The sequence below is a fragment of the Ptychodera flava genome (genome assembly GCF_041260155.1).
Source record: "Ptychodera flava strain L36383 chromosome 3 unlocalized genomic scaffold, AS_Pfla_20210202 Scaffold_26__1_contigs__length_13983176_pilon, whole genome shotgun sequence".
Taxonomy (NCBI): domain Eukaryota; kingdom Metazoa; phylum Hemichordata; class Enteropneusta; family Ptychoderidae; genus Ptychodera; species Ptychodera flava.
This window is the reverse complement of record NW_027248280.1, coordinates 5,010,737-5,036,765: the sequence shown is the minus strand read 5'-3', so window position 1 is coordinate 5,036,765 and position 26,029 is coordinate 5,010,737. Positions and strand designations below refer to the sequence as shown.

The 26,029-nt window shown below is 38.7% G+C and overlaps 1 protein-coding gene across 1 annotated transcript; it reads right to left on the bottom strand.

Annotated features, from left to right (window-relative positions):
• Positions 1-11,534: 11,534 nt before the first annotated feature.
• LOC139125745 (uncharacterized) lies at positions 11,535-19,811 on the bottom strand. Its single transcript, XM_070691842.1, has 4 exons — positions 19,667-19,811; positions 16,846-16,986; positions 15,544-15,684; positions 11,535-11,839 (listed from the first exon to the last, which is right to left on the bottom strand). Exons 1-4 carry the CDS (start codon positions 19,806-19,808, stop codon positions 11,535-11,537), a joined length of 729 nt encoding a protein of 242 aa, XP_070547943.1. The 5' UTR covers positions 19,809-19,811.
• Positions 19,812-26,029: the final 6,218 nt, after the last annotated feature.

The following is a 26,029-nucleotide window of genomic DNA, read 5'->3' as shown; positions in this document are numbered from 1 at the left end:
CTAGATTGTAATCCTTATTAGAATGATGTCATAATAAGACAGAAATAATCAATTACAACGATAACTTTACCATCATTTTGGTGTTCTAACTAGCCCGAAAGTAAATTGCAGGGGAATATTAAATACTCTTGTACTCGATTGTTGGTTAATGTATAAGGATAGAGTATCACTCGGGGCGTTGGCACTCACACTCTCATTAGGGTAATATATCATACCTGTATATTAATAGCGCAAATACAGCGATTCGATTGGTCGAGACGTGAAAAGAACTGTGCTATATTCTCGATATAGCACGGTTGCATCACGCGCGAGCTCGCCGCTGGAAAAAATCCTATTTTGATGTTTCATGTCGGAGTTTCTCTATTCTTTATGATATAATAGCAATAAATCATCTCAGCATTGGGTAGACCACTCGATTTTGAACAGTTCGCTTAGCTTTTAATTCAATTTACCCTTGAATTAAAGCATAATCAATAATTTTGGATCATACTGTTAACAAATGATCTTGAAATTAAAAATGTAATTTTCAATTTTTTGAAAATTAGGGACTGGTCAGTTTCTTCGGCCTTGGGGCAACTGAATGATGAAATTTGTGGCTGTCACAATGCATTTTAGGCAAGTATGAGCCCGTGTCGAAATTCAGAACCACAGTAACCCCCCCCCCCTAATTGGGCATTTCAAAAACATGGTGACACCCCCTTATCTCCAAAGTCAAAAACAGGGTGACCCCCATGAATCCCCCCAGGCCGAAGAAACTGACCGGTCCTTTAATGAAATGGAATAAACCATATGATGTTTTCACCATTTAGGCATTGATCTATCTTGATTGAAACACTGCGATTGCTGCAAGGGAGACAGGATCTGCTTATTTGTTTCCAAACACCATACATTACTTTAATCAGAGCTTCATCTAATCTTCAAACCGACCTGGTGATAAAGCCATAAACCTCTTATCTTGGATTTTGCTCTCTTTTCGTGCGTTCTGCCTTTTGTCTGCCGTTTGCCTGTGTACGTATGATATGAATATGCAGCATATGACAACTTTTTGGAATACACTCATGTTGGCTTCCATTCCTTCACCGAGATAATCTTATGACCTTGTTTCATGCGCTATTACACATGAAATTTTATACATCATCTTTGATTTCAAGTCGATAAAAGCTCAGTGCGCTTGTACGAGAGGTTTTAAGTCGATAAAAGCTCAGAATGTTCCATGACCATTGCTAGCATTGTATCTTCATCAACAAACAGATCAAACAGCTACATGTACAATGCAAACGTACAGACAATGAGCAAACAAATATTATGTATTCACTGCATTCTCTGACTAGTAACAATCATCATGCAAACTGTATAGGCATTTATATTCATACTAGATAAGACCTAAAAACAAATAATATTTGTCTGCCTGTACATGTAAATCCTCTGAAATATCTATGTGTTATACATGTATGTTTACTTTTTGCGTGCATGCGTGCGTGTACATAAGACCGTATATATGTATACAATATGTATGTATAATATATATATATATATATATATATATATATATATATATATATATATATATATATATATATATATATATATATATATATATATATATATATATATATATATATATGGGTCTAAACTACACAATGTCTTCAATTGAAATACAATGAAAGTGAGTTGAAGTTACACTGAGAATATGACCGGCTGTTAATCACATTATACAAGAAGAGGGTTACAGCTTGTGTACTTGAAATGATACACACATAATAATGTATATCAACCGGAAGAAAGCAGGAAGGCGTCCCATCCAATTGTGTAGAAGCGTTCGTAAATAAAGTTATTTCTGCAGTGGTTCAGCAACATCACCTTGGCTTGGTTTTTGAAGTGGCCACCTTCAAAGGTTGAGTACCGTGCTCGGGTCATACTAAAGTGAAGACTTTGTTGGTACCAAGTGACAGTTCTGAAAGTAGAGGACACACGATTAATAAAGTCGATGGAATCGATTGAATACGCAGTTTTCGATTGATTTACGTCCAGTTTCCTTTGGAAACTTCACTGCAAGTACATTAAAATATTTTCTTTGCCCTGATAGATCATTAAATTTATGATATTGATTATGCCGTTCTCCATTTTACTATTCAGTAACAAGATTTCCGACTCACTTGACAATATGTAGACTTCTTTCTTTGTTTTTGTGATCATCGAGTCGCAACCTTAGGTTTGTTTGAATGAAATGGATCAACGAAATCAAAAGAGACAGCTTTGCTGACCAGAAGTATTTTTAGATGCATTTTAATACAGAACAAGAGTAAGTTTTGAATACCAAACGCTACTTCGATGTAGTTCTTTCGATTTGGCGGGCCTTGATGGCAAGTGTCAGCAACAGCCCACGACGCACATATTACATTAAATTAAACACTAAATGAATAAAAGCATATTTATAGAACTTATGTCTGCATGAAGTTTTGTACTATTCGTGTACAAATTGAATACACGAAACCTTTCTCCTATATAATCTGGTGAAAGTGGAATTTCAATTGTGAATAAACAGAAGGTCAGTGCATTTCATGTTGTGGACCGTCCGTTTGTAGAATTTGTTCACGTATTTCTGAATATCGGATACCAGTCGAATAATGGAAATGAATGGTATTTGCTTAAAAGCCGGATCAAAATGAGGCCAACAATGCTATTTCTAAGTCAGGAAAATGTCCCGGATGTCGCAATAATAGCTGTGAACGCTGAGATATTTGGATGGACTGGCTATCGTAAGCCACGCATCTTGAAAAACAGCGTAGAACAGAACAGTTTAATAGCCAATATTCCGTCATCTGTGAATTTAGTCTCGGCATACTATGGCTTTTGAGAATAAATTGGCTAGCCGTGGCTGCATCGGCTGATGTCACCCCATAAAATAACTTGTATATCCTAGTAAGTAAAGATGTGTGGTGTTTGTGCCTAGGAAAGGATTCCAATAAGTCTTAGCTCACATACATTCGTACTGATCAATAAAACACGTATTAGGCATGTTGCAGATAATTTAAAATGATCAATGTACAATGGGTATCTTACATTGAGCAGCGTTAAAATAAGAAATAACATTATTTGATATTTCAGAAAGGCCAAGTAAAATCGAACATCAACTCAGCGTTATATATCATAATTGCACAATAATATTGACAGAGATAAGGAAAGCTTAACTGAGATTTATCCAAGATAAAATATCGCGACCATGTTGGATAATATGCCTGGACGCACTTAGATATTTGGTAGAATGTCATAGCGTTGCATTACCCCATTGTTCAACAAGCTTGGCAATCACTTACAGTATACCTTCTCAGTAGCAATGGAAACATCACCACTGATTATAAGGAAAGCCACGTTCCATCCGAAGACATCACCAGAATGTTGACCCGTCATCACAGCAGCAATCTCGTCATCACTCAGTGCCCTTGACCACATGTTGAACTCTGTCAGACTGCCAAGAAATGCCCGACGAGAATTGTAATTTCCTCCGACAGTGCCCTGCTCCTGTCCCAAAACCAATACGCCTCCGCCAACTATGTTACCTCCGCTCGCAAAATTATAGCCTCCACCAACTGAGATGCCGTTGTAGTAGAATGTGAGGTACCCGCCATTAGAAGACCATGTGAGACACACGTGATGCCATGCGGTATCTACCTCAATTACTACACCTATTTTCGCCCCTTTATGGCCGTTGACAGATGTGGCTCATATGACATTAACATTTCATTTGCCTCACCAGACACAGCGTAAGACACCAATGATGCGTATCTGTTAAAATTCTCACCCAAACGCACGCAGTAAAAGCTGACAGGTCAGGAACTGTTGTGGAGACAACAACCTCTGTATTCTCACTCAGCAAATTTATCGTTGTTTGTCCTACAAAAGACAAGAATGTTGATACGATTGAAAGTGTATTTGCAGCCTGATATGAGGGACTGGTCAGTGTTTTCGTCCGGGGGCTTAGGATTTATGGCAGGTTACCCTGTTTTTTTAATTTGTTTGTAGAAGAATAAACCATATATTGGAAATGTTCAATATGTTTATGTTTTTATTGTAACATACCGGCCTACCAGTTCACAAAACATCGGTTGCAATTTTCAGTGCGCATTTATTTTGGCGGCTTACTTTGACACAAGAGAGACATACATCAGAGACACCCGGACGTTAGCAAATTGAAATTCTGTTTTGCAAAGTGTTCTCATCATGATGAAAGCAGCAATATAATCAATGACAAAAGCCTGATCCTTGGCTGCTTTCTCTCTTAAAACTCTGTATGAGAAAACACCATAAACTAATGTCCGTTGTACATTGTTATAATCACATGTAAACAAAGGGAAAACAATTTAAGGATATTTTTTATCCGAGCTCATTGGTGCACTAAAAAGTAACTTTAAGTCTTCCGTGTCTCCAGTTCTAAACTAAATGTGTTTTTTTCTCGGGCAAAATAATACTTTACCAAGGGCGTTTTAGTCAAAGCTATATTTTATTGTCTCCAAGACAAACTAAAAGTCTCTTTGACAATTGTGCACATCAGAATTTGCTAAATTTGTAAAACTGACCCCTTGGCCTACTCCAGAGATGTAATTCGACTCAAGAGAAGATCATGTCCGCGGTCTCTGTGCATGGTTTTGCTATATGTGTGATTCTATTCGGTAAACACTGGTAATAATAATCCTTTGCAAAGTTTCTGACTATATTGTTTGAATCATACTGGTATATTGATGGCGCAAATAATGCGATATAATTTGTCGAGACTTGAAAAACACTGCTATATATTAACAATATAGCACGGTTGGAACAGGCACGAGCTCTCACCTAAAAAAATCTCTTTTCATGTTTCATGCCAGAATTCGAACAATTTTTTATTATAATATAAGAGCAATAAACCACCTCAGCAATGGATATACCACTCGATTTAGACAAGTTCACAACATATATATATGCACTCGCTATCGCTCGTGCACATATGTTCCGAACTTGTCAAAATATCGCGGTATACTGTCAATACCGTTTCGTTTACCCCGCTCTTAACGTTTTCAGTCGTAGAAGTCGAATTTTATCGTAGGAAACAATTAAGTAGGGTCAAATCATGCTGGTGGAGCGGTTATAGGCACGTTGAAATACCCAGTGTTTTCACAAAAGTGGTGTGCAAATGTTAAATAAAATGATATGGAGGAAATAGCACACAACTTTAACAAACCGATATGTAGGGTAAGTTGTCAGACTACTCCGGGCGTTGCTGGTTTTCATAATACAAAATAAAATTCATGAAATATTGTTAAGTGCAAGATGCCAGGTAGATCAACATTCCACATTATATTATGACTTGGTCAATAGCTGTGAATTATTACTGATTATTACTGATAATGTATCCGATTATGCAGCATTGTGGACCAGGTGTTTTCTGCATCTACAACTAACCGGCATCGCCAAAACTTAAATAATAGCAATAATGTACCCCGGGCCCATAATGAGTGCACAGTTTCCTAGAGTCATTCTTTAATAATGAATCGTTCGCATGCTCATGAATATAATTGCTTCAATGAATACTAATCTACCGTACACCTTGCACCAAATGTCCAGAGTTTCAGCTACTACCCCCTTAATATTACGTTTTACCAACATCTGAAAAAATATCCTTTTAGTGTGCAAAGTATAGGTGGATTTCCCCTTAACTACAAATGCCGAAAACTGCATAATTGTGTTGTTTTTTGGTATTTGGGCAGCAGCGTAAGTGATTAACCTAAATTCGCCAATTTGTATGCAACCAGGTCAAACAACGCACGGGGTTTGCTGGAGGGTCTATTGTCAAACTATAAAATGTTATGACATAGCGGCGCTAAACAGTGGTTCAAGATAACCCTATTGTTATTGTCATCTTATATTGTTCCTTGGACTTCTTTAATATTAATTAATTTACTTAGAATTGAAAAGATTATTGGATCATCGCTGATGTCTTATAGAACAAACAAACATAGTAACATTCTAGGGAAACCACACATCAACTGTGAACGATAGAGGTTTGTACTTAAAAACCGAATATCTAGACTAACTATAAGGTTTATTATTATTCTTTATTTTCAGGCCATAAACCCATACAGTAAAATGTACAAAAATACAACATTACATCTAAGAAATAAAGCTAGAAAAAACTTAATAAAGAATACTCTTACAATGTTTCCAGAAACTGGACTGAAAATAAGAGTCGGAATTAACACAGCTGCGAATAACAGGGTTTTTCGCTTTTCCACAACCGTTCACAAAATGCAAACAACAATTTACGGTGAAGGGAGGTAAAATTCAGAATATTTCTGCTAACAAAGTTAAAACTTATACTTGTATCACGCTTCAGATTAAATATCAATCTCAATGCATTATTGTAGGCTACTTTCAGTGAAGACATTTGTTTGACACTGTAATTACACCAAACATTAAGACAATAAACGCTATATAAAAACTCTTGTAAAGAGTACACTTCACTTTATGTGAGCAATTGCCAAAATTACGTAAAATAAAATTAGCTCTAGCATAAAAACACCGCAGCTGCCGTTGCACATCAGCATCATCTGTACCTGAAGAAGACATAATATAGCCAAGATACTTTTTTGTACACACAAACTTAAGAGGTTTACCATACAGTAGTACACAGGGTATTCTCATACTGTGAGCTTTCCAGGACTTTGGGAAAATTGCCATACATTCTGTCTTTGCAGTATGAAATATAATGTCGTGCTGATTCCCATAATGTTCACAAACGTTACTTAGTTTCTGTAATGCTTAACCGACGGACACAATCAAGACTAAATCATCGGCATAGAACAAATGGTTAACAATGGTATTTGCCAGGTGACAACCCACACCGGCTGACTTAAGCTTACTACTTAAACCATCTACATACATGGCAAACAGCTTGGGCGAAAGGATACTACCTTGACGAACACCGTTAGTTACCCCAAAAGAGTTAGAAACTGCAGATGCCCAGCGAACAAAAAAGCATTGGTTACTGTACCAGTATTGTAAAATACGAATAATGAAAAGAGGTATCTTACTGTTGATCAATTTTCTAAACAAAGACCAGTGGTTTACCCTGTCAAAAGCTTTCGTTGCGTCCATGAAACACAGATACACTGGCGAGTTATGCCTTTTATAAAAATCTACAATTTCTTTGAGCACGAAAATACACATATCAGTAGAGTGGTTACTTTTAAAACCAAATTGTAAATTGCTGGTATCTAAAAGTGAATCAATACGCGAAAGAACACAGAGCTCAAATACCTTTGAAATGGCCGTCACAATTGCAATGGGTCTATAATTATCAACAGAAGTAACATCCTTAGATTTGTCCTTTACGACGGGACAAATGATCGCATGCATTAAAGTCTCGGGTAAATATCCATGTGTAAAAAATCCAGTAAAGCATAGACTCAATAAAACGCTAAGGATTGAACTAGCATAAATAAGATGTTCAGCTGCAATACCATCATTACCCAATGCCTTTCCCTTTTCTAGCTTATTTATACACCCTTTTACTTCATTTGCAGTAACCACCATCGCATTGTGGAAACCAGTATCATTTAATGTTGATAATACAAAATTTTTATAACGACAGTTCGAAACAGAATTAAGCAATTTTTCATAATGCTGTTTCCACATATCAGCAACATTCTCGTGACCAGTGCACCCACCTACACTAGTCGGAAGCGAAGATAGACAACCACGAGTGGTGTGAACAGAACGCAAAACTTACGTGAGCCCCCCTGCGTCAAGTTGTTAGCCAAAGCATCGGCTTTGGCTTGATTTTCATCTCTTTTACACGCCCGTAAAGCAGATTTAAATTTTGCACGCGTTTTGCGCATAAGATCAAAAAGCGGACCATACCTAGGCTTACCATTGGAGGCCCATAACTTAAATGCATCACGAGCGGCACTGTGGAACTCGCGCACATGTTCATTCCACCCTGGAATAGCTTTGAACCCATGACCGTCTGCTTTCGAAATAGGGATACAGTTCTGAGCAGCTGATTTAAGACAAATAACAATATTCAAATACAATGAGTTCAAATTGCGAAGGTGCTCAACGTTCTTACAATTAGGATCTCGACACACGAGAGAATTGCTGGGGATTTCCACTCTACGGAGTAAGCAATCGGTTATATATTCATAGGCAGACAGATTCCTAGGCGTTGCTTTACTCCAATTAGGTTTTGCATGAGAATTGGTCACGTTCTGTCGAATTGGGTCAGTATGAACAAGCTCAATAATATCAATATTTACACAAAGAGGAAAATGATCGGATGACATACAATCATACATTATACAAATGTCAGAAATAGCATTATGCACTGCATGGGTGCTCAGAATATGATCCAACCAACCAGTACTACCATGCGCCTCACTAATGAATGTAAAGTTTTCATCGAATCTACCAAGCTTTTCAGCATCAGAGATATGCAAATTATTTTCAATACAAAAAGTATCAAGCTCACTCGCAAAAAACGTACCGAAATTGGCATTAAAATCGCCAAGAATGATAACATTCGTAGTGTCAACCTGATCAATAATACTTTTGATTTTTGCCAAATAACTCATATAACTATCATAGTTTTCTCTAGAACAGGTCGGAAGATACGCACAAACAATAAATAGCTTTCTGGAGGATGTAACTATTTCAGCACCTAAAAGTCTCGTATCGTTGAGGTATTTAATCGTGATAATTTGTCCCAAGGACTTACGCCATATGAAGGCAACGCCACCGAACGGCCGCCCGACGCGAATTCCACAGTTGTCATTGATAGCAGAAACACCACATGCGTTAAAGTCCTTGTGGATTCTCGAAAGAAGAGGCAGTTCCGCTTCCGTCAGCCAGTGATGTTCTTGCACAAGAATAATATCATGATCTTTACAAAGGGTCCTAATCGCGTCAATGGATGACTTTATTCCACGGCAGTTATAAGATGAAAGACGTAATGTCATAAATTAATAATATCTGCGGACGAGAATTCCAGTTGGCCATATTGCCGGTCACGTATTTTGTCGGCAAACTCACGAGTTGTTTCAATCAAAAATGATGAGTATGTGTCATATTTGGTTTTTAGTTGTTCACATTTGACTATAACTTGGCAGCGATTTTTGATGAAAGAAATAACCGCTTCTGGAGTCGTTGTAGGCGCGAATCGAGTGATAAAAAATTTGAAAGGAGGATGAGAGTGTTTTTTTATTTTTGACAATTCAAAAATATTCATTTGGAGTTGTCAACCAAATTGGAAAAAATTCTCGAGAAAGACCTGTGAGCGATCTGGCCAGTGCCCGCCAAACTACAACTAACTACGGTAGGTCATTCCATTTCGGGGTGGACATGTGCCGTTTAATGAACTCATTCATATTCATGAGGCAAGTTACCAAGTACGACTACTTTGGTTAAACACTGCGTACTTACTGTTGCTCGTGTTGGAGGGAGGCAAGACATTTCCGTTTAAATATGAATTAATTCGATCAAAATGATTAGATTTAACTCCATGGTAATGTTTTATTCACACGTGCACGTTTTATACTACAGGCCTGGAACGACAATGCTTTTGTTTGGTTTACCGATGTACACCCACACGCATAACAAGTGAGAGGTCATAAAGGGAACGCCTCAGCATGTGTAGCCAGCCACCATGTTTGCTAATACCGGTGTAAAACCTACTTGACCAGAAATGGGTGATTGAAAGTGCATACATGTACAAGAAATTTGACCGTGCAATTTCACCCAAAATATCAAATTACTACACATTAGAGTGTCTAGTGCAAGGTGTTAACATTTAGAGGTTATAAACGGCAAGCGAGGGTATTTGGTTGCGGATATAAGACCTCTAGGCTGAAATTAGCATATTTGGCGGTAAATAATCACCGAGCGAAGCGAGGTGATTATTTCACCCAAATATGCTAATTTTCAGCCCAGAGGTCTTATATCCGCAACCAAATACCCGAGCGCACCGTTTATAACCTCATTATAATATGCTAAAGTTAAAACAAGTAGACAATTTCGTTATTTAGGGCCGAAGTGAGAACGAGAGTTCAGGATCGCGGAGCGCCCAGCCTCATACAAACTCGAAAAAAGAACGTTTCAGAACGCGCGCGCGTGCACAGTTGAATTCATAAACTACGGTTAAGCAACGCATCGAGATCGCGATTAGACATCGAACTTGAAGAATTTAACTCCAAAAAACGCTCATAAAACTTTAAAAAATTACGTTGTTGTTACATAGCCTCCGATGTTGGTTCGTCAAGCTGCACTAGACTAAAATTTAACAATCAAAATCAATCTGAAACCATAGACTTGTTCGATATTATGGCGCGTTGAGCTCTCAAGTTGGCATTCGAAATTTGCGCGAGCTCAAAAATGTTACGCAGCGCGCAGGTCTTCTTGTTGAGAATATGAACCCTGGCTCCAGCCAATCAGATTGCCGGATTCCAGCCAAGCATATTATAATTTCCCCTTCAAAACTACCTATATATGTGGATTTATTAAATGTTGACTTTTAGGCTGTGACACAATAGAATTGCTAACTGTACAACTGCAAGGCCAACTATGAATGATTCACTCATTACAGCTAGACTAAGTGTCCTGTTTAGTTTGCATCATATAATCACTTGTCTGAAAGTTGTTTCTAGAATCACATATTGTGAAAAGTGATCTCATTTTCATGGTACTAATTTAAACATTGCACAAAAGTGATTATTTGTAAAGTTAACAAAGGATTCTCAATAATAGCACTATGTTTCAATTTAGACATTATTGTCATGGACTTAACTCGAAGGGGAGATTCACTGTTCTTGTGCATGAAAATTGCAAAGGAGCACTATTTTTCTTGCAAATTACGGATCACTGATTTTCATGGAGAGTAATTTGTAACAAAACACCCCTTTGATTTCTGTCCAGGCCCTAAACAATACAGATACTTCCGCTCAAAGATGCGCAAACAACAGTCAAGCTTCAAGGAAATGAAAGGCCGTCTGTTCCTTTGGCAACCATCTCTCGTCCAACTTTTTAATTAAATATTCGTAATTTTGGAATCAATCTGTGGTGAATATGTTCATGACGCTAATCACAACAATTAATTCAATTAAGCTGCAAATTTGTGCCTCAAACCACAGCCCTGCAAATCGTAGATTGCAAACCTGGAGACCGTGCTTTTCCGATCCGTACCACAAAGTTCAAACTTCCCACGTCAACATTTAAGGCGTAACCATTAGAGTTACAGACAGACTTGCAAGCAGAGTTTGATCTACGCGGTAGGCCAAATACAAATTATGTGTGTATTCTGGTAACCCCGCAATCTGCCTTTTTCAAAAACCCTCTGAACCTATTTTTTGTATTTTCTCACACATCTCGCATGATTTTGTCGAATTGTGACTGTCTTTTAAAGGGTCACGCTCAAATAAAAACGTAAAGTGACATATTCTTGACCGACCTACCCTATTCTTAAGGGCTTGATGGCTTAACGGAAAAAAAATTATGTTTTCTATGCCTAACTACCGCCGGGATTCAAAGAAAACAAACCGTCGAATTGTACCTTTTGGCTGCACCATCCCGTCCAACTTGCCGCTGAGCAGTGACATTTCTGTTGTCAGAGATTGCATCTGATTCGACAGCTCCCTTACACTTTGCAGAATGATGTCATGGTCTTGATCCCCTGTCTCTTGGCAATCGTCTTCTTGACACTCTGGCAGAGTCAGTGTGTATTCACACCTTTTGCCAGCCGTACAGTGCTGTCGATACTTGGTACAGCCATCTTGTCCACGCACAGTGCTCTGACTGAGCACAGCCCTGGGAATATCTGAACACAACAACATATAAATCACTATGATTACTGGTGGCGCTACAACGATCATTTCGTTAGTTAATGTATTACACGCAGAAAAAAGTTTAACCAACCGAGACTTTGCTTTTGCTAAGATGGACGACGAGTGATCATACGTCATATGGGACTAAGGACGAACGCATGATCAAGCCTCCGGGGGCGTCAGGTTATGAGAAGACTACTGCCTACCAACAGTGAAACTTTTTAAGAAAATTCGCCGTGTAAGAATAAGAAGTAATCATGTGCGTTTTTACATGACGAGCTCTACAATACTAATCTGCTGTATTGTTTTCACGTCAAGAATTTATCTTAAGAGAGAAGGTAATTTGCATTGAAAAGTATATGGGTTTATTTTAGGGGTGTCGGAACGGTCACCCCAGGACGTTTACGAACGGATAGTTCCATTCCGCTATTTCCGGGTGGTTGGTAGAAATATGATAAGGACCAAATAGGCGTTCTAGTTGGTAACACGAGTCGGCTCCCAAACCTTTACTTCCTCTCCTTTAGGCGACAATGGTAGTGTTGAGCCAAAATTTCCTACTTTAGCGCCAAATATCCCATTGAAAGGTTAAGACTCTTTCACAGACCTGAATGACTAGTCCGTATAGTAGGAAACGTCATGCTTTGAAATAGTTACAATATTGTCTCGCTCGGCACGACACTTTCAGTTCTCTTTTCCTCGTGATCTGTGCCTGGGCACCTATTCATGTGTAGTGGCTAGTTTTGCGGTGACCCCTGGATGATATTTCATTCTGACAGTGCTAAATGCACCTTTTCTGTTGGAAAGTGAATGTATCTCAAATTTCAAGATTTGAACCCCGGTATGGCAAAACTTATAGCAAAAAGTATCGGAGATTAAGTTAAAGCAATTGCGTAGTGTAAAATCAGAATGAAAAGACGAGAAAGGAAACTCAGAGAGAAAGATCTTGTATGTGGAAACCGTTATAGGTAGAATGTGGGGGCAGATATTCGGACTCCCAAACTTTTCCAATTCTTTTCTGATCTATACTTCTTGTTTGGGGTCATTTTAAAGCTCTTGGAGTAAGATTTTTTTTTACCGTCTTAGTTTTTCAAAATTGTTATTTTCCCCGTTAAGTTAACATAGGGATGATGGCGGCCATTTTGAATGGCGAATTTCGGTAATTAAAGGGAAGGGTCGTCGGAATTGCGCATGTGCGACTTTCTTGTTTACAGACAATGTATTTTATGCATGATGCATCACGTCAACATAGCTGCAACATTTAAATTTTACGACATTCATTATTAACAAAGATTTTGTAACTTTTCTCAATCGCCAACGTACCCTCCCTACAGATGCAGTGTTTACATCGGTCGTAGGGGTCCCAGGCAGGGTTTGAGCCGAGTTCCGGCGACCCCTCCCTTTAAATGTTTGGTAATAGTCCCGTTAGTACCAAAATTTGCACGGTGATCTCTGATTTTTATTTTTAATTTGAAAGTTTTGAGGGAAAGTGTAAGCCTTGCACTTAAGAGGACCGGTGCATACTACCTTGAGGAAAGGGAAGTTCAATGAACTTTTAGTACTGCAAAAAGCCAACATTTGTCCAATACAAGACGCACTGACAAAATTACACAATCTGAATCTACAGACTAATCCGCGGGAATACTTTGGTAACATCCAAAAAGGACCAAATACTCGTTTCTCAGTAAATGTGCTCCAACGTCGCAAGTAATGGATTATATATAGCAAATATGATGGGAGATCAGAAGGAACATAATAATCGCCAAGTTACTCCGACTTCCGGTTTTTAAGACAAATTTTCTGGGAGCTTATCTTTTATCGACCTATTTTTGAGTGCTTTCTATGAATGGCCTTGATTGCTGGTATAGGACTGCAATGCTTTAGCTTTACAAGTGTTTCAATGAAACCATAGTACATATTCGACGTCAGTTCCGGTACCATGTTTTCATTCCGAAGTAAATTTCTTTTTTCTGCATTGCCACAATTACATCATACTTTTGTTCTATCGATGACTCTAATTATCGTCCGTCAAACTTTTTAGGTTTTTCTCACAACTCTTTCTGATCGCCTACGATGCGATGCTATCAACAATGTTGTGCGATGCGATAGTAATAAACACTTCCGTTGATGCGAACCAGGGCAGATGGGGACGCAACTTGTACGAACTGGGTAGCATTTAATGCGAAAGAGACTAGTCAAGCCAAGGAAGAGGAAACGATACAATGCGAGTGCGGACACGGTGGGCTTAAGGCGCTAAAAGTACGAGAATTATAATTATGTGTTGCGTTTAACGTACAGTATATGTTGCGATTTTCTATGCAATTAAAGTACCTGAAAATGGTTTGTTTAATCTCCGCTACCACCGTCATGGTTTAATGAAGAATAACATCTTTGGTTTTATGAAGAATAACAACCTTCTCTTAAAATAAGGTAACGACACACTATATCCATGTGCAATACCCTAATCCTCGGCTCGTCACCTTACCAAAAACTCCGCCATAGCTTTGGTACCTGGTTAGTACTAATCAGGTCTAAAAGACCTGGATTATTTTTCAAGTTGAATAGTTCCTTCTTGTGGCAGTTTAGTGATTGCTCCTTGTTTACCAAACTTCCATGCCTCCATGGAAATATACTGAACGTGCGATCCGGTAATAATGCCATATTGAACTTCCTCTGTGTCACAGTGTTTAACTTATGCTGCACGTTTGCGTCCCGATAACAACGTTACCCGTTTGTGCCCATTTTTTGAGTTGTGCATCGTCAAAATTGACTAATGATGTAGACGTCACATATAGCCTAACCCGTATGAAAAATGACAATATGACCACAGTTGTATTTGAGTTAGAGGAAGGTATTTTTAATCCGATAAAGACGTTTTAATTCTTCCCAGCCAGGCAACTTGTAGCTAGTGTATGAAATAGCGTGATTCGGTACTATTTGAAAAATTAATTTCTTAATTGAAGCTGACACGTTATTGATGACGTACATCTTCCAGCATTCACCAGTTACACCAGCTGCGTCGACGCTTAAATTATGGTTCCTCTAGTTTTCAGTTTATTTCAACATACTCTTCAACTTGCCAGCTTTGATGTTGCGCCGTACTGTAACAAGAGAAATAAAATCAGTGTCTCTCGGTCGTATCTTGCAAAACGATAAAAATGGTGTCCCCCCCAAAAAAACCGATTTCAATTGTGAAGAACTGACTTTGAGTGACTAGTTAGCTGGTCACGATTAAACTACTCAAATGAGCCCATGTGTACTGTTCCAACAACGCTTCACTCTAGTTAACACCGATTCCCACTGTTTGCAGACTGTTGATGGGCTGTTCTCCAACATTTACTCAAATCATGTCCCCCCCCCCTCCCTTTCCTTGATCGTCATTCATTATCATTAAAGCTGATAAAATAAAGATACAACGGTAGAGCAGCAAGTTTGAAAGTTGTCTAATAAGCTAAAATGTTGATGTCTAAAGTGTTTTCATTGGTCGGTTACTTCAAGGCAACGTTCATTTAGAATTCAGACTGTCGAATTTCTTACTCCTCTTATCTGTCTTCGTCTCATTGTGTGTATCAGTAATCAGTTGTCTTTCCAACAGTCTCTCTCTCCCTCCCTCACTCTCTCTCTCTCTCTCTCTCTCTCTCTCTCTCTCTCTCTCTCTCTCTCTCTCTCTCTCTCTCGTTTTACCATTACAGTCACAAACGGTCGCGGAATAGAGCATTGTCGTCGGCAAAGAGATCACACACAGTACCTGCAGCGATACAGGTAAAACCAGCGACGCCTCCGTTGGTTGTTTCTTCACATGTTTCACCTTCTCCACATGCATTGGGATCTTCACAGGGTGCTTCAAAAAACAGAAGACAATATTAATTCCATTCAAAGCTTGTTTTTATCTCTTGCAATCAGAGCCGTCTACTCACTGAACCATGATCCCCTGACTTTCTCTCTGGGCAATGATGAAAATGATGAAGGCCCCAAAATACAGGTGATATGTATTTTTATGTAAAAGGTTTTATAGAGCCCGAGCTACAATTTCCGGCCTTTTACGAAATCCACTTTTAAACTCTATATGATTTGATGCAACATCCTTGAGCTGTGATGTTTTAAGATTACAGTATCTAGTTACCCTTAACTACAAAAGTACTGAGGGCGCTCTGTCTATGGTGCGTGATTCACGCCAAACATTAAGTTTGAGTCACTGCACTTTTTGGTCGAAACGTGTATCAATTTTGAGTCAGGGCGATTTCGTTTGGAAGAGTTATGCATTCTTTTTAGTTGAAACACTTTCATTTTGAGTTCAAGTACATTCCATTTGAAAGAATCGACATGTGTGTTGCAAACACCCCTTGGGCGCTGGTTTTGATTTCTTGTCAAATGCTAATCATCATGAGTTGCACGTGGGTGTCTTTGTTGAGAGTACTGCCAAATTCGTTGGGCTCGTGAACAGCTAACCAGGGGCTCCTAGGAAAAGTGACCCAGTGCAAGTAAAATATTGTTTTAAAGACAGAGAAAATGAAAACTGTTGGGTCATCAAAGTATATAAGAGCGCATCGAATCTTGAACAATCGCAAAGCAGACGCCGTGCTCGCCACGATCCAGTGATGTTGGACAGCAGTGTACAGAGAATTAGAAATGATCAGTAAGTCCCATCCACTAAAAATTTATTCCGGCGGAACGTTTCCCCCTTGTGTTGTTTTGACTCAAATCAAATGTGTTTCAGCGCAAAACGAATGTATTTTAATTCAAAAATGATATGATTTCAAGCCAAAAGTGATGTAAAACAAATCGAATGTGAATACTTAATTTTAGCGTGGAGTACGCGCCCATACACTGTCATCATACATGGCGATTGTGAGGAGCCCCAAGCAACGGTTGGCAATATTAACCCCACCCCCTTATTACATTGGACGAGATGCTAGATGAAATCGCAAACTGCTGTTGTGCCATACGTGTCCGCAAGACAAACAAAAACAAAAACAGGTCAATAGAAATAAATGTGAGTTACCATCTTCGGTCAATGTACACGCATATTTTGCTTCGTCATCGTCGTTGCTATAGCAATACTCATAGGTTCCGCACGGGTTGTAAGGCACAATTTCTGTCTCGCCATCTTCGTTCGTGAATTCCGTTTTACATACACCACGCTCTGGGTCAAATAATATACTCAGTTAACATAACAGCTACGACCATGCCACAACTGATTGTATGTGGCGTTGTTACAAATGAATAATAAAATATAATTTTTGTGACGTTTAACCAACAATGTCTCCAAATCTAAAATGCAAGCAGAGTAATACTTCTTCAAAAATTGATTGATACGGTGATTGTGCTGTTTGGACCACGTATAGGAACAGATGTTTGGATTCGTGTTTTTACCATACTTTCTGTTTGTCTGCCTGTTTGGATCATGTTAAAGGAGAACGCGCCTCTAGGACAGATATACAGACTTTCAAATTTGTACAATTATTTTCTGATCTATCACTTGCGGGGGGGGCTTATTTAAAAGCTCTTGGAGAAAGAAAAATAATCATTATTTTAGTTTTTCTATTTTATGATTGATTTAACACAAGGATGGCGGCCATTTTGAATTTTAAATATCGGTATTTGTAAGGTTATTTGTTTTGCTAGTTCCAAACTTTGAACTGTGACAACGGATATTTATTGATTTTGTAATGAATGGTTGAAAGTTTCATTTAGGAAAGTCTGAGCAAAAGTTTAAGTCTTTCACTTTCGAGGCGCATACTACCTTAAAGCTCTTTGCGTGAATGAAGTTGTCACAGTGTAATCTTGTGAAAACCCAAATTTTCTATATTAGCTATAAAGTTGACACAGTTTCTCTAGTCGTAAAATTTGCACACTTTGAATGAGAATGTGGAAAATTGAGCAAAAGAGTATATCTTTCAGTTTAATCTCGAGGTGTGTATTACGATCAGATATCGGTTCCGTAGGAAAAACCACAGAGAAACATAGACAGAGTCGCAACGGGTATTGTTTAAGGCGTGAAGCGGTAACGTAACCCATCCATGTTCGCCTCGCCTCAGGTTGCTCTCGCCTCTCTTTTCCGAAGAGTGCCGACCATGCATCCTTCGGTAATTTTCGGATTTTCGCCAATTGTTAAGCGAAAGTATGTTTGGCAAAGTTTGTGTTGTTGTTGTCGTGTGGTGCTGAGCGGAATTGACGTACTGGCGAAAACGGGAGTGTTTTGAGCTTCAGGAAAGTGAGTTTTACCGTTTTAAAAATTCCTCTCATATTTTTATGAATATATAATGAGTGTGTTTGAACCAAATTTGAAAGTCTTTTATCGATACTGTCTGGTTTTACTCAATGGTTTACGGTCAGTCATACCGTCTTTTACACGTGCGTCAAGGAAGGACATGTTTATGAAACTGCTGGCGTGTTATGTTTTGATTGGCGTGAAGCAGTGTTTTTGGCCTGAGAGCTCACAAAGTAACTATGGTTGCTACGCAACTGGCAGTACGATGCCATCTCGTCGTATTTTTCGCATAATCTCGTGCAATTATCAACCACAAACAAAGCCTCCACAAAGTTTAACACCTTTGAAGCTCATTTTAATATGAAAAGCCAATAGTCTACCGAGACGACCATGGAACAAAAGGCATTATTGCGTTTCCAGTCTGTATATACTATTTGTCTGTGGTAAAACATAACGTCATTAAGGTAGTATGCGCCTAAGTGAAGGACTTAAACAGTTTCTTAAACTTTCAACAAGGAATCTTTCAACCATTCTCTTTCAAAATCAAGAATAAAAATCGGGAGAGGGGGGTCACCGTGCACATTTTGATACTGGAGAAACAAATTACCCAAGATTTACTGATATTTGACATTCAAAATGGCCGCCATTCCTGTGGTAACTCTATGGAGAAAAATAAAAGTTTTCGATTTTGGAAAAACTAAGACAGTAAAAAGCTTCCTTACATCAACAGCTTTTAAATGAACCCCAACAAGTGGTATATCAGAACAGAATTTGAAATATTTGAGGGTTCAAATATCTGTCGCCGAGGCGTATTCTACAATGTTCGGTAAAATGATGTGCCTCGGAGACAGATATTCGGCCTCTCAAACTTTTACAATATTCCTTTGGCTTACCACTTGAAGCTTATGGAATAAATAAAGTTTTCACTGCTTTAGTTTTGTGAAAATCGGGAATTTTATTTCCCTACCGCATAGAGATAGCACAGGGATGGCTTCCAATTTGAATTTCAAATACCGTAAATATCGGGTACTTTGTTTCTCTAGTTACCATAATTTGCACGGTGACCCAAGTTTGCTTGAGGAAAGTTGAGCAAAAGTATGTCTTTCTTTTTCGATGCGTGTACAACCTTAACTCAACACAAAGCAGGCAATTTGCAACACATGCGTGTACTACCTGAACTCGATGCGTGTACTACCTGAACTCGATGCGTGTGCTACCTGAACTCGATGCGTGTACTACCTTAACTCGATGCGTGTACTACCTGAACTCGATGTGTGTACTACCTGAACTCGATGTGTGTACTACCTGAACTCGATGCGTGCACTACCTGAACTCGATGCGTGTACTACCTGAACTCGATGCGTGTACTACCTGAACTCGATGCGTGTACTACCTTAACTCGATGCGTGTACTACCTGAACTCGATGTGTGTACTACCTGAACTCGATGCGTGTACTACCTGAACTCGATGCGTGTACTACCTGAACTCGATGCTGTACTACCTGAACTCGATGCGTGTACTACCTGAACTCGATGCGTGTACTACCTGAACTCGATGCGTGTTCTACCTGAACTCGATGCGTGCACAAAGTCATGAAGCACTGGCACTCACTGATTATCTTGTCTAAGGTCTTAACGAGCATGTCTTCGTACTGGGCCCGTTTTACGGCGTAGTTGTCAACTGCACGTTTACTGATCCCAGCGGCGGCAGCTGTACACAGAAATAGCACGATGGCGATCGTAAGGCTGTTCATCTTCAGCGCTGGCAAATGTAAATGTTTATGATTTGTGGAAAGAAGAACAGAAAATACTGGTTAATCTACACTTGATGTGTGATAACCGAATTAAATAGGTGAGTACGACCGTTAAAGTCACATACTGGAATTTTTGTTTAAAGGGACATTATCGCTATCTTTTGACCCCTTTTTCACCATATTGTTGCAAACGAGCAGTTGCTGATGATGTTTGATTATTGAAAAGTTTCACGGTACACAATCTGACAGTGAATATAATTAAGTTATGGAAGAATTCAGGTCTGTAGTTTTTTTCTTGTTCAACCTTATTCTGGTGCCTATCTTTCACGGCTTTCATCTGTATAGTATGGCCAAAGGAATAATAAAAAACAGGAAACCGTTGCAGATTTGAAAGGTTTACTTGCAGTGTAAGATTGTATCTGAATTGTGCCAAAGCTATCCATGCAAAGTGTATGGAAGGCACACAGTTAATACTCCTTTAGCCGTAACTTTTGATACATTCAGGTAGAATGCGCCTCGGGGACAGATATTAGAACTCTGGAAATTTTACAATTCTTTTCTGATATACCACTTGTGGGGGGAACATTTTAAAGCTCTTGGTGTAAGAAAACTTTTTGCAGCCTTATTTATCATGTGAAAATCGAAAATTGTATTTTCCCCATAGATTCAACAGAGGCAAGACAAGGCGGCCATTAGGAATTTCAAATATCGGTAACTGTTGGTCAATTTATTTGTCTAGTATCAAAATTTGCAGGGTGATCCCCTTATTTTGGTCTTGGTTTGGTCAGAGCATAATTGAAAGTTTCCTTTGGGCAAGTTTGATCAAAAGTTGAAGTACTTCAGTCTCGTATTTTACCATTTCTTTTGCTCTGTTTGTAAAATTCTGTTTCCTGCTCTACTTCAAAAATCGTCATAAAATGCCCAGTTTTCACCGTGACAACACAGTCTTGTAAAATACCAAACACCGTTGTTGAAAACTGGATATTGGTTCGGACTAAACTAATTTCCCGACAACAAAATTGCACATCGTTCACAATTCATGGTGCTCGCACAGCTGTGTACTTCAACATACCTCAGGTCACAGTCCTCTATCCACGGGAGAGGGACTGTTCACAGGTATAGACTTACACGGAAGAAAAGTAATAAAATATTGTCAAAAGTAGCAGCTAATATGGCTTGAATCTACGACACTTACCGATGCTTTCAGCAAGGAAGAGTGCAAACGTGATGTTATGCAGTGCCAGTGCAGAGATCTTGCAAAGCTAGTAAGTGTGTCGAGTTCGCCGGTTTGGGAGTATATTTAATGGTGCTAACCACGCCCTCTCAATCACAGTATTTGTAACCACATCCCACATCCATTGTACGGCCTGTCATGCTTTACTGACAAAGCTAAAATAAACTATTGTTGAGTGATTTGAAAAGCTTGATTATAAGTGGCAGGGAAATAATAATTGCAATAGTCACTGCACAAGTAGAACTTCACAAAAGTAAATGATATTTTCCGCGATCCGTTTTCCATGTCGTCTAAGCTTCCTTGTCCTCAAATGCCCCTTATTACGATTCCGTTACAGTTACTCTGCTTCGCAAAAGCAGGTGAATTAAGACATTGGCGCCATATTTATTGCAATAAACACGTTCAGAAAGATGAAGGGAACACTGAACAGGCATCCACTAACCCGACAGTTCACGTGTTTCATTTGAAACACAAGATTATTGTGCCATGGCCAATATAGACCTACAGATACTTTTTAACGGTGTTTTCACTCTACTCCTGTGAAATGGCTTGTTTCATTGATTGTAAAAATTAAATTTCAGCGTTTTAAGGAACGTATCAAAAGATTTTGAGCAATTCACGACATATCTGCATTTGCTATAGCTCATTCATACATATCGTGAACTGCTCAAAACCTCATAGTATACCCATCACTGGTTGTGCTTTATTGCTTAACATAGTTTATTTATTTATTTATTTATTTATTTATTTATTTATTTATTTATCTATTCACACTTTTAATTGGCGTCCGATTTACTCCGAGAGTAATATTTTTCGATAATGATCACGGATTGCATGTAAAGTGAAGTGTATAAATGTAAATCATAAAGCATTATGAAACCCTATCTCTTTCTCATTTATACCTCCATGCTATGCGTAAATGAGTAAAGAACATTGTTCAGCTATAGAGGAACATGTTTCTTGATAAACTCACCTGACAAATTTTTAAACTTGCGTTGTTCATTGCATGCACAGTTACTCTTGATTGTAAACTATTCCAATCTTTTGTTGCTCGGTAACGAAAGCTCCTCTTATCAGCGTTAGAATAACATCGTGGGACATGGCGATCCAATTGAGATGAGGAGCGTGTACGATAAAGCGTTTACATTACTTTGGAAGGTGAACAAATTACAAAGGCAACATCGGCATTGTTTCACACACATTCATAAACTGTAACAGCAAGAAATTAAAAAAAACCGGATGCCGACATAACTTCATTCTGGTGACGTTTACTGTAGAATATCAGCCGTGATATTTTACGGTAAAACTCTGAGATATGATGCAGCATAAATACACTCATGCTGATAAGACACAGGAGCGGACGATAATTTAGCAATGAAGCACACCCAGCAACGTTACACCAGGAGATTTTGATCACTTCACGACATATATGCACGAGCGACAGCGAGCGCATATATGAAGTGAACTGGGTGTGACTTATTGCCATTATATCATGACAGTATATTGAAATTCTGGCATTGAATGTAAAAAAAAGATTTTTGCTCAAGCCGCGAGCTTGCGCGTGTGCCAGCCATGGTATATAGCGTATACACCACGGTTCATTTCACGTCTCGACCAATCAGATCGCTGTATTTGCGCTGTCAATACTGAGGTATGATATAATTAGATAATAACCTCTAAGTATACTGGTCTGGATACTAACTCTACAACCATGTAAATGGTATGTGTAAGCTATAGATTTAAATGGGTTTTTTTTTATTTGAAAACTGCAGTGAGCATGTTAGGTTGGAATAGGTCATTCATGCATTTTGAAACTCTGGTAGCGAATATCTCTGAAAACGACACAGAATTGCAAAGTCGATCCCGAGGCTAACCGGAAGCCAATACTTGTTCTGTGGAAACGGGGCACATTCATTCTCTGAGTCCTTTCTGATAGACATACAGTGTCATTAGAAAGTATTTCAAACAGGGAATTTACTTATCGGCTAATCACAAATTTCAACAACTTGTTTGACTGGAAATTTTCTGCTGAACTTACATGCATGTACATGCACAGTATGCCACGATGAATAATGTTAAATGGAATAATATTTAAAATTCGTGAAAAAAGGGTTTGAAATGTTGCGATTGCAATTTTAATTTTGGTTAGCTTAAAGTAAATATTAGAGCTTGTTACACACGACAAATACGTAAAATAGAATGTAAGATGTAAATTGTAAATAGAGGCCAAATTAATAGCTATTTTTATTTTGATGCATAAAGTGTGTAATATGTTTGATACCTGGGATTGGTTAACTAAGCGTGTATAATGTAATCTGATTGCTAATTTGTAAAATGCAAGCATATACATGTACTATACTGTATACATGTGCCATATCATCATGTTTATAAGCAAGTGTTGTTTTGGTTTTTCTTTTTTGAAATTTGCATGGAAAATCAGTGTGGTCAATTAGCATAAAGCAAATATTACCGCTTGGTTGTATTTGACAATAAGTGGAAATTTCGACACGGGATTCAGATGAATGTGTGAAATCGTAATTGTGCATAAAGACTTCCGTTAGAATTTCCATTTAAGATAACAGAATGCATATTATGAGTCAAATATTTGCGTTCATGCGCGCACATGCGCAATTGTCATTTATGTTTCCACAGTACTGATGTGTACTGATCCCAAAATCGTACAAAACAGGTGAAATTAAAATTGCCCTGAAAATGAAAAGTTTATTTTCCATTGTATAAAGGCAATTATTACAGCTAGGCTACATTTGATGCAAAAAGTAAAATAGTCTAATTTAGGACGGAGTAGCATGTATTTTCAGAATGTCTGTTTGCAAAATGTCTGGTTTTATGTCCGATGGATTTCCTTTGATAATTCACAGCAGAAAAAAATGCAATTGTTAGGAGTTACGAAATGCCTGTATTTTATATTGTATATCACTGAAAAGGCTGTTACTGTGCCCGAGTCATTTCTGTTCAGAATATATCTTTGGTCTCGAATTTGTAAAAGCGCCTAAGAAGTAGTCTCCAATATGCATGAATCCTGACACTAGTCGCGGAATTTGATCCGATTGAGCTGACACTCTACCCTGTTGAACTTTGACTCAAAAACATCTTTGCATTCAGTTCATTCGGACACGTTACTCAGATGTACAGGTCATTGGGCGATAGGACAATTTCATAACTATACGTCCTCTACGTTTTGTATATAGTATTGAAAAATTTTTACAAGGCAAAACAAAATGAAATTTCTGCTCAAAAAGAGGTTTCTGTGTGTCGATTTGGTAAACAAGTCGGTGAAGACGGCCTGCTGTTGCAAAGTTTACCGGGCGGAATCATATCAGAGAAATCAGAGCGGTGACTGTAAGGTCATGAAAATGCCCTGTTACAAGTTGCTACCTAACCCATGAATACATTCTCACTTTGAAACCATACACTAACGGCCATGTGTTACCGGCGAAATCGAAACACAGCCCGCACCAAACAAAACTATTGGAATGTTTAGCGTCACATAAAACGTCACTGATTAAAAGAGTCAACACATAAAACATCATGAGTTGTATGTTGTGTGTTTTAGTTCTGTTGCCCATTGTTTGTTCCTCTGTCCCGTCGTATCTGCTGAAGTGACGTAAACAAACCATGAAAGAAGGATGTAGCCCCGGGATCACGGGCACTTTTAACGTAATCTCGTTCAATTGTCATTTACTCCCGCCATGAAATCTTTACTGGAAAATCCAGTAAGTGTGTATATATACCAAACTGTGTGTCAACATCTTTTGATCTACCTGTGACCTGCCTGATGTGCAGGATATAGTTCGCCCTCTGTAGACCCTGTCAGTAAAGCTATGTGGCTTTATTGACACCGTAGTGGATTCTAAAGTTTGCACTGTACGAGATAGACATTCGGAAGGCACTTACACATTATGCTCTATTCTTACAATGAATTTAAAAGAAAAACACTGTTCTTTATTTTAAAAAAACATTCACACCTTAAAAGTAACAAGAATACATTTAGCCCACTATCTTCGTCCTCTTCATCTTTCTTGTTTTATCATGACCATTTATGATACCCAGTGCCTAAACGTGCTAATCGATAAACACCAGTGCCTATAACGAATAATAGTCGTTATCCTGTGATAGTTCACAGTCTCTTCTGCGCAGACGTGCTACAGACTAGTCTTTGGCTTTACGACTCATTCAGGAGTCGGCTTTCAGGTCAGTTGACACTTCAAAGAATTCTACGTACACACGGTTGGTAGTAGTCTGGCAGAGACCCTGCGATTCGCGTTCTTCCCTGTTGTAACACACGCGCGCCCTTCAGAGACGCGACGCGAATCCCAGGGTTTGGACGTTCGCAAGCGACAGGTCGGATTTCTGCCTGATCCGGGTACTTTATAGAACTGCACACATCCGTTAATCAAAAAAAAAAAATGACAAGTACCATAGCCAAATAAAATGAAAAATGAAAAATAAAAACATACTGCGTATATAAGTCTACCAGCTACTAGTAAAAATTTTCTCCGCCCAGTTAGATAGGTGTTTCTTTTGACGACACTACCCTTATGAATATTCATATACTTGCAAAAACCGACAGTCGCCGCACATGTGTCTGGCAGCGCGTGCTCACAGCCACTGCACAGCCCTTCGAATGCAGGCCCATCGTGGGCGCGCACAAAAAAGGCACAGCGACTGTGGAGAGTCTAGGTTGGTAGTAGCGTGTTCACGGTGAACGATTGCTTTTATTCTCTCGGTATAGAAGCTTATATTGAGGAGAGAGAAAAACACATGTTAAATGTCTCTCCACAGACAGAGCTGCGTGTGATCAAAATAAACCCGCTCTTTGTCAGGCAGTCTGGGGAACTTACCAAGCTGAGCAGTGAGCGCTTAAGATTTGTGCACTGTAGGTGCTCATGCCCCCGTAACAATTTCAATTTTGCATAAAAAGTCGTCCTGTAACTTTCAGCGATCTCGTATATTGCTAAATTATTTT

Coding starts and splice junctions, on each gene's coding strand:
- LOC139125745 (XM_070691842.1), bottom strand. CDS start 19,808: ATGAACAGCCTTACGATCGCCATCGTGCTATTTCTGTGTACAGCTGCC. Junction 15,685..16,845: donor GTGTACATTGACCGAAGATG/GTAACTCACATT, acceptor TGTTTTTTGAAG/CACCCTGTGAAGATCCCAAT. Junction 11,840..15,543: donor CAATGCTCTATTCCGCGACC/GTTTGTGACTGT, acceptor TGTTGTGTTCAG/ATATTCCCAGGGCTGTGCTC.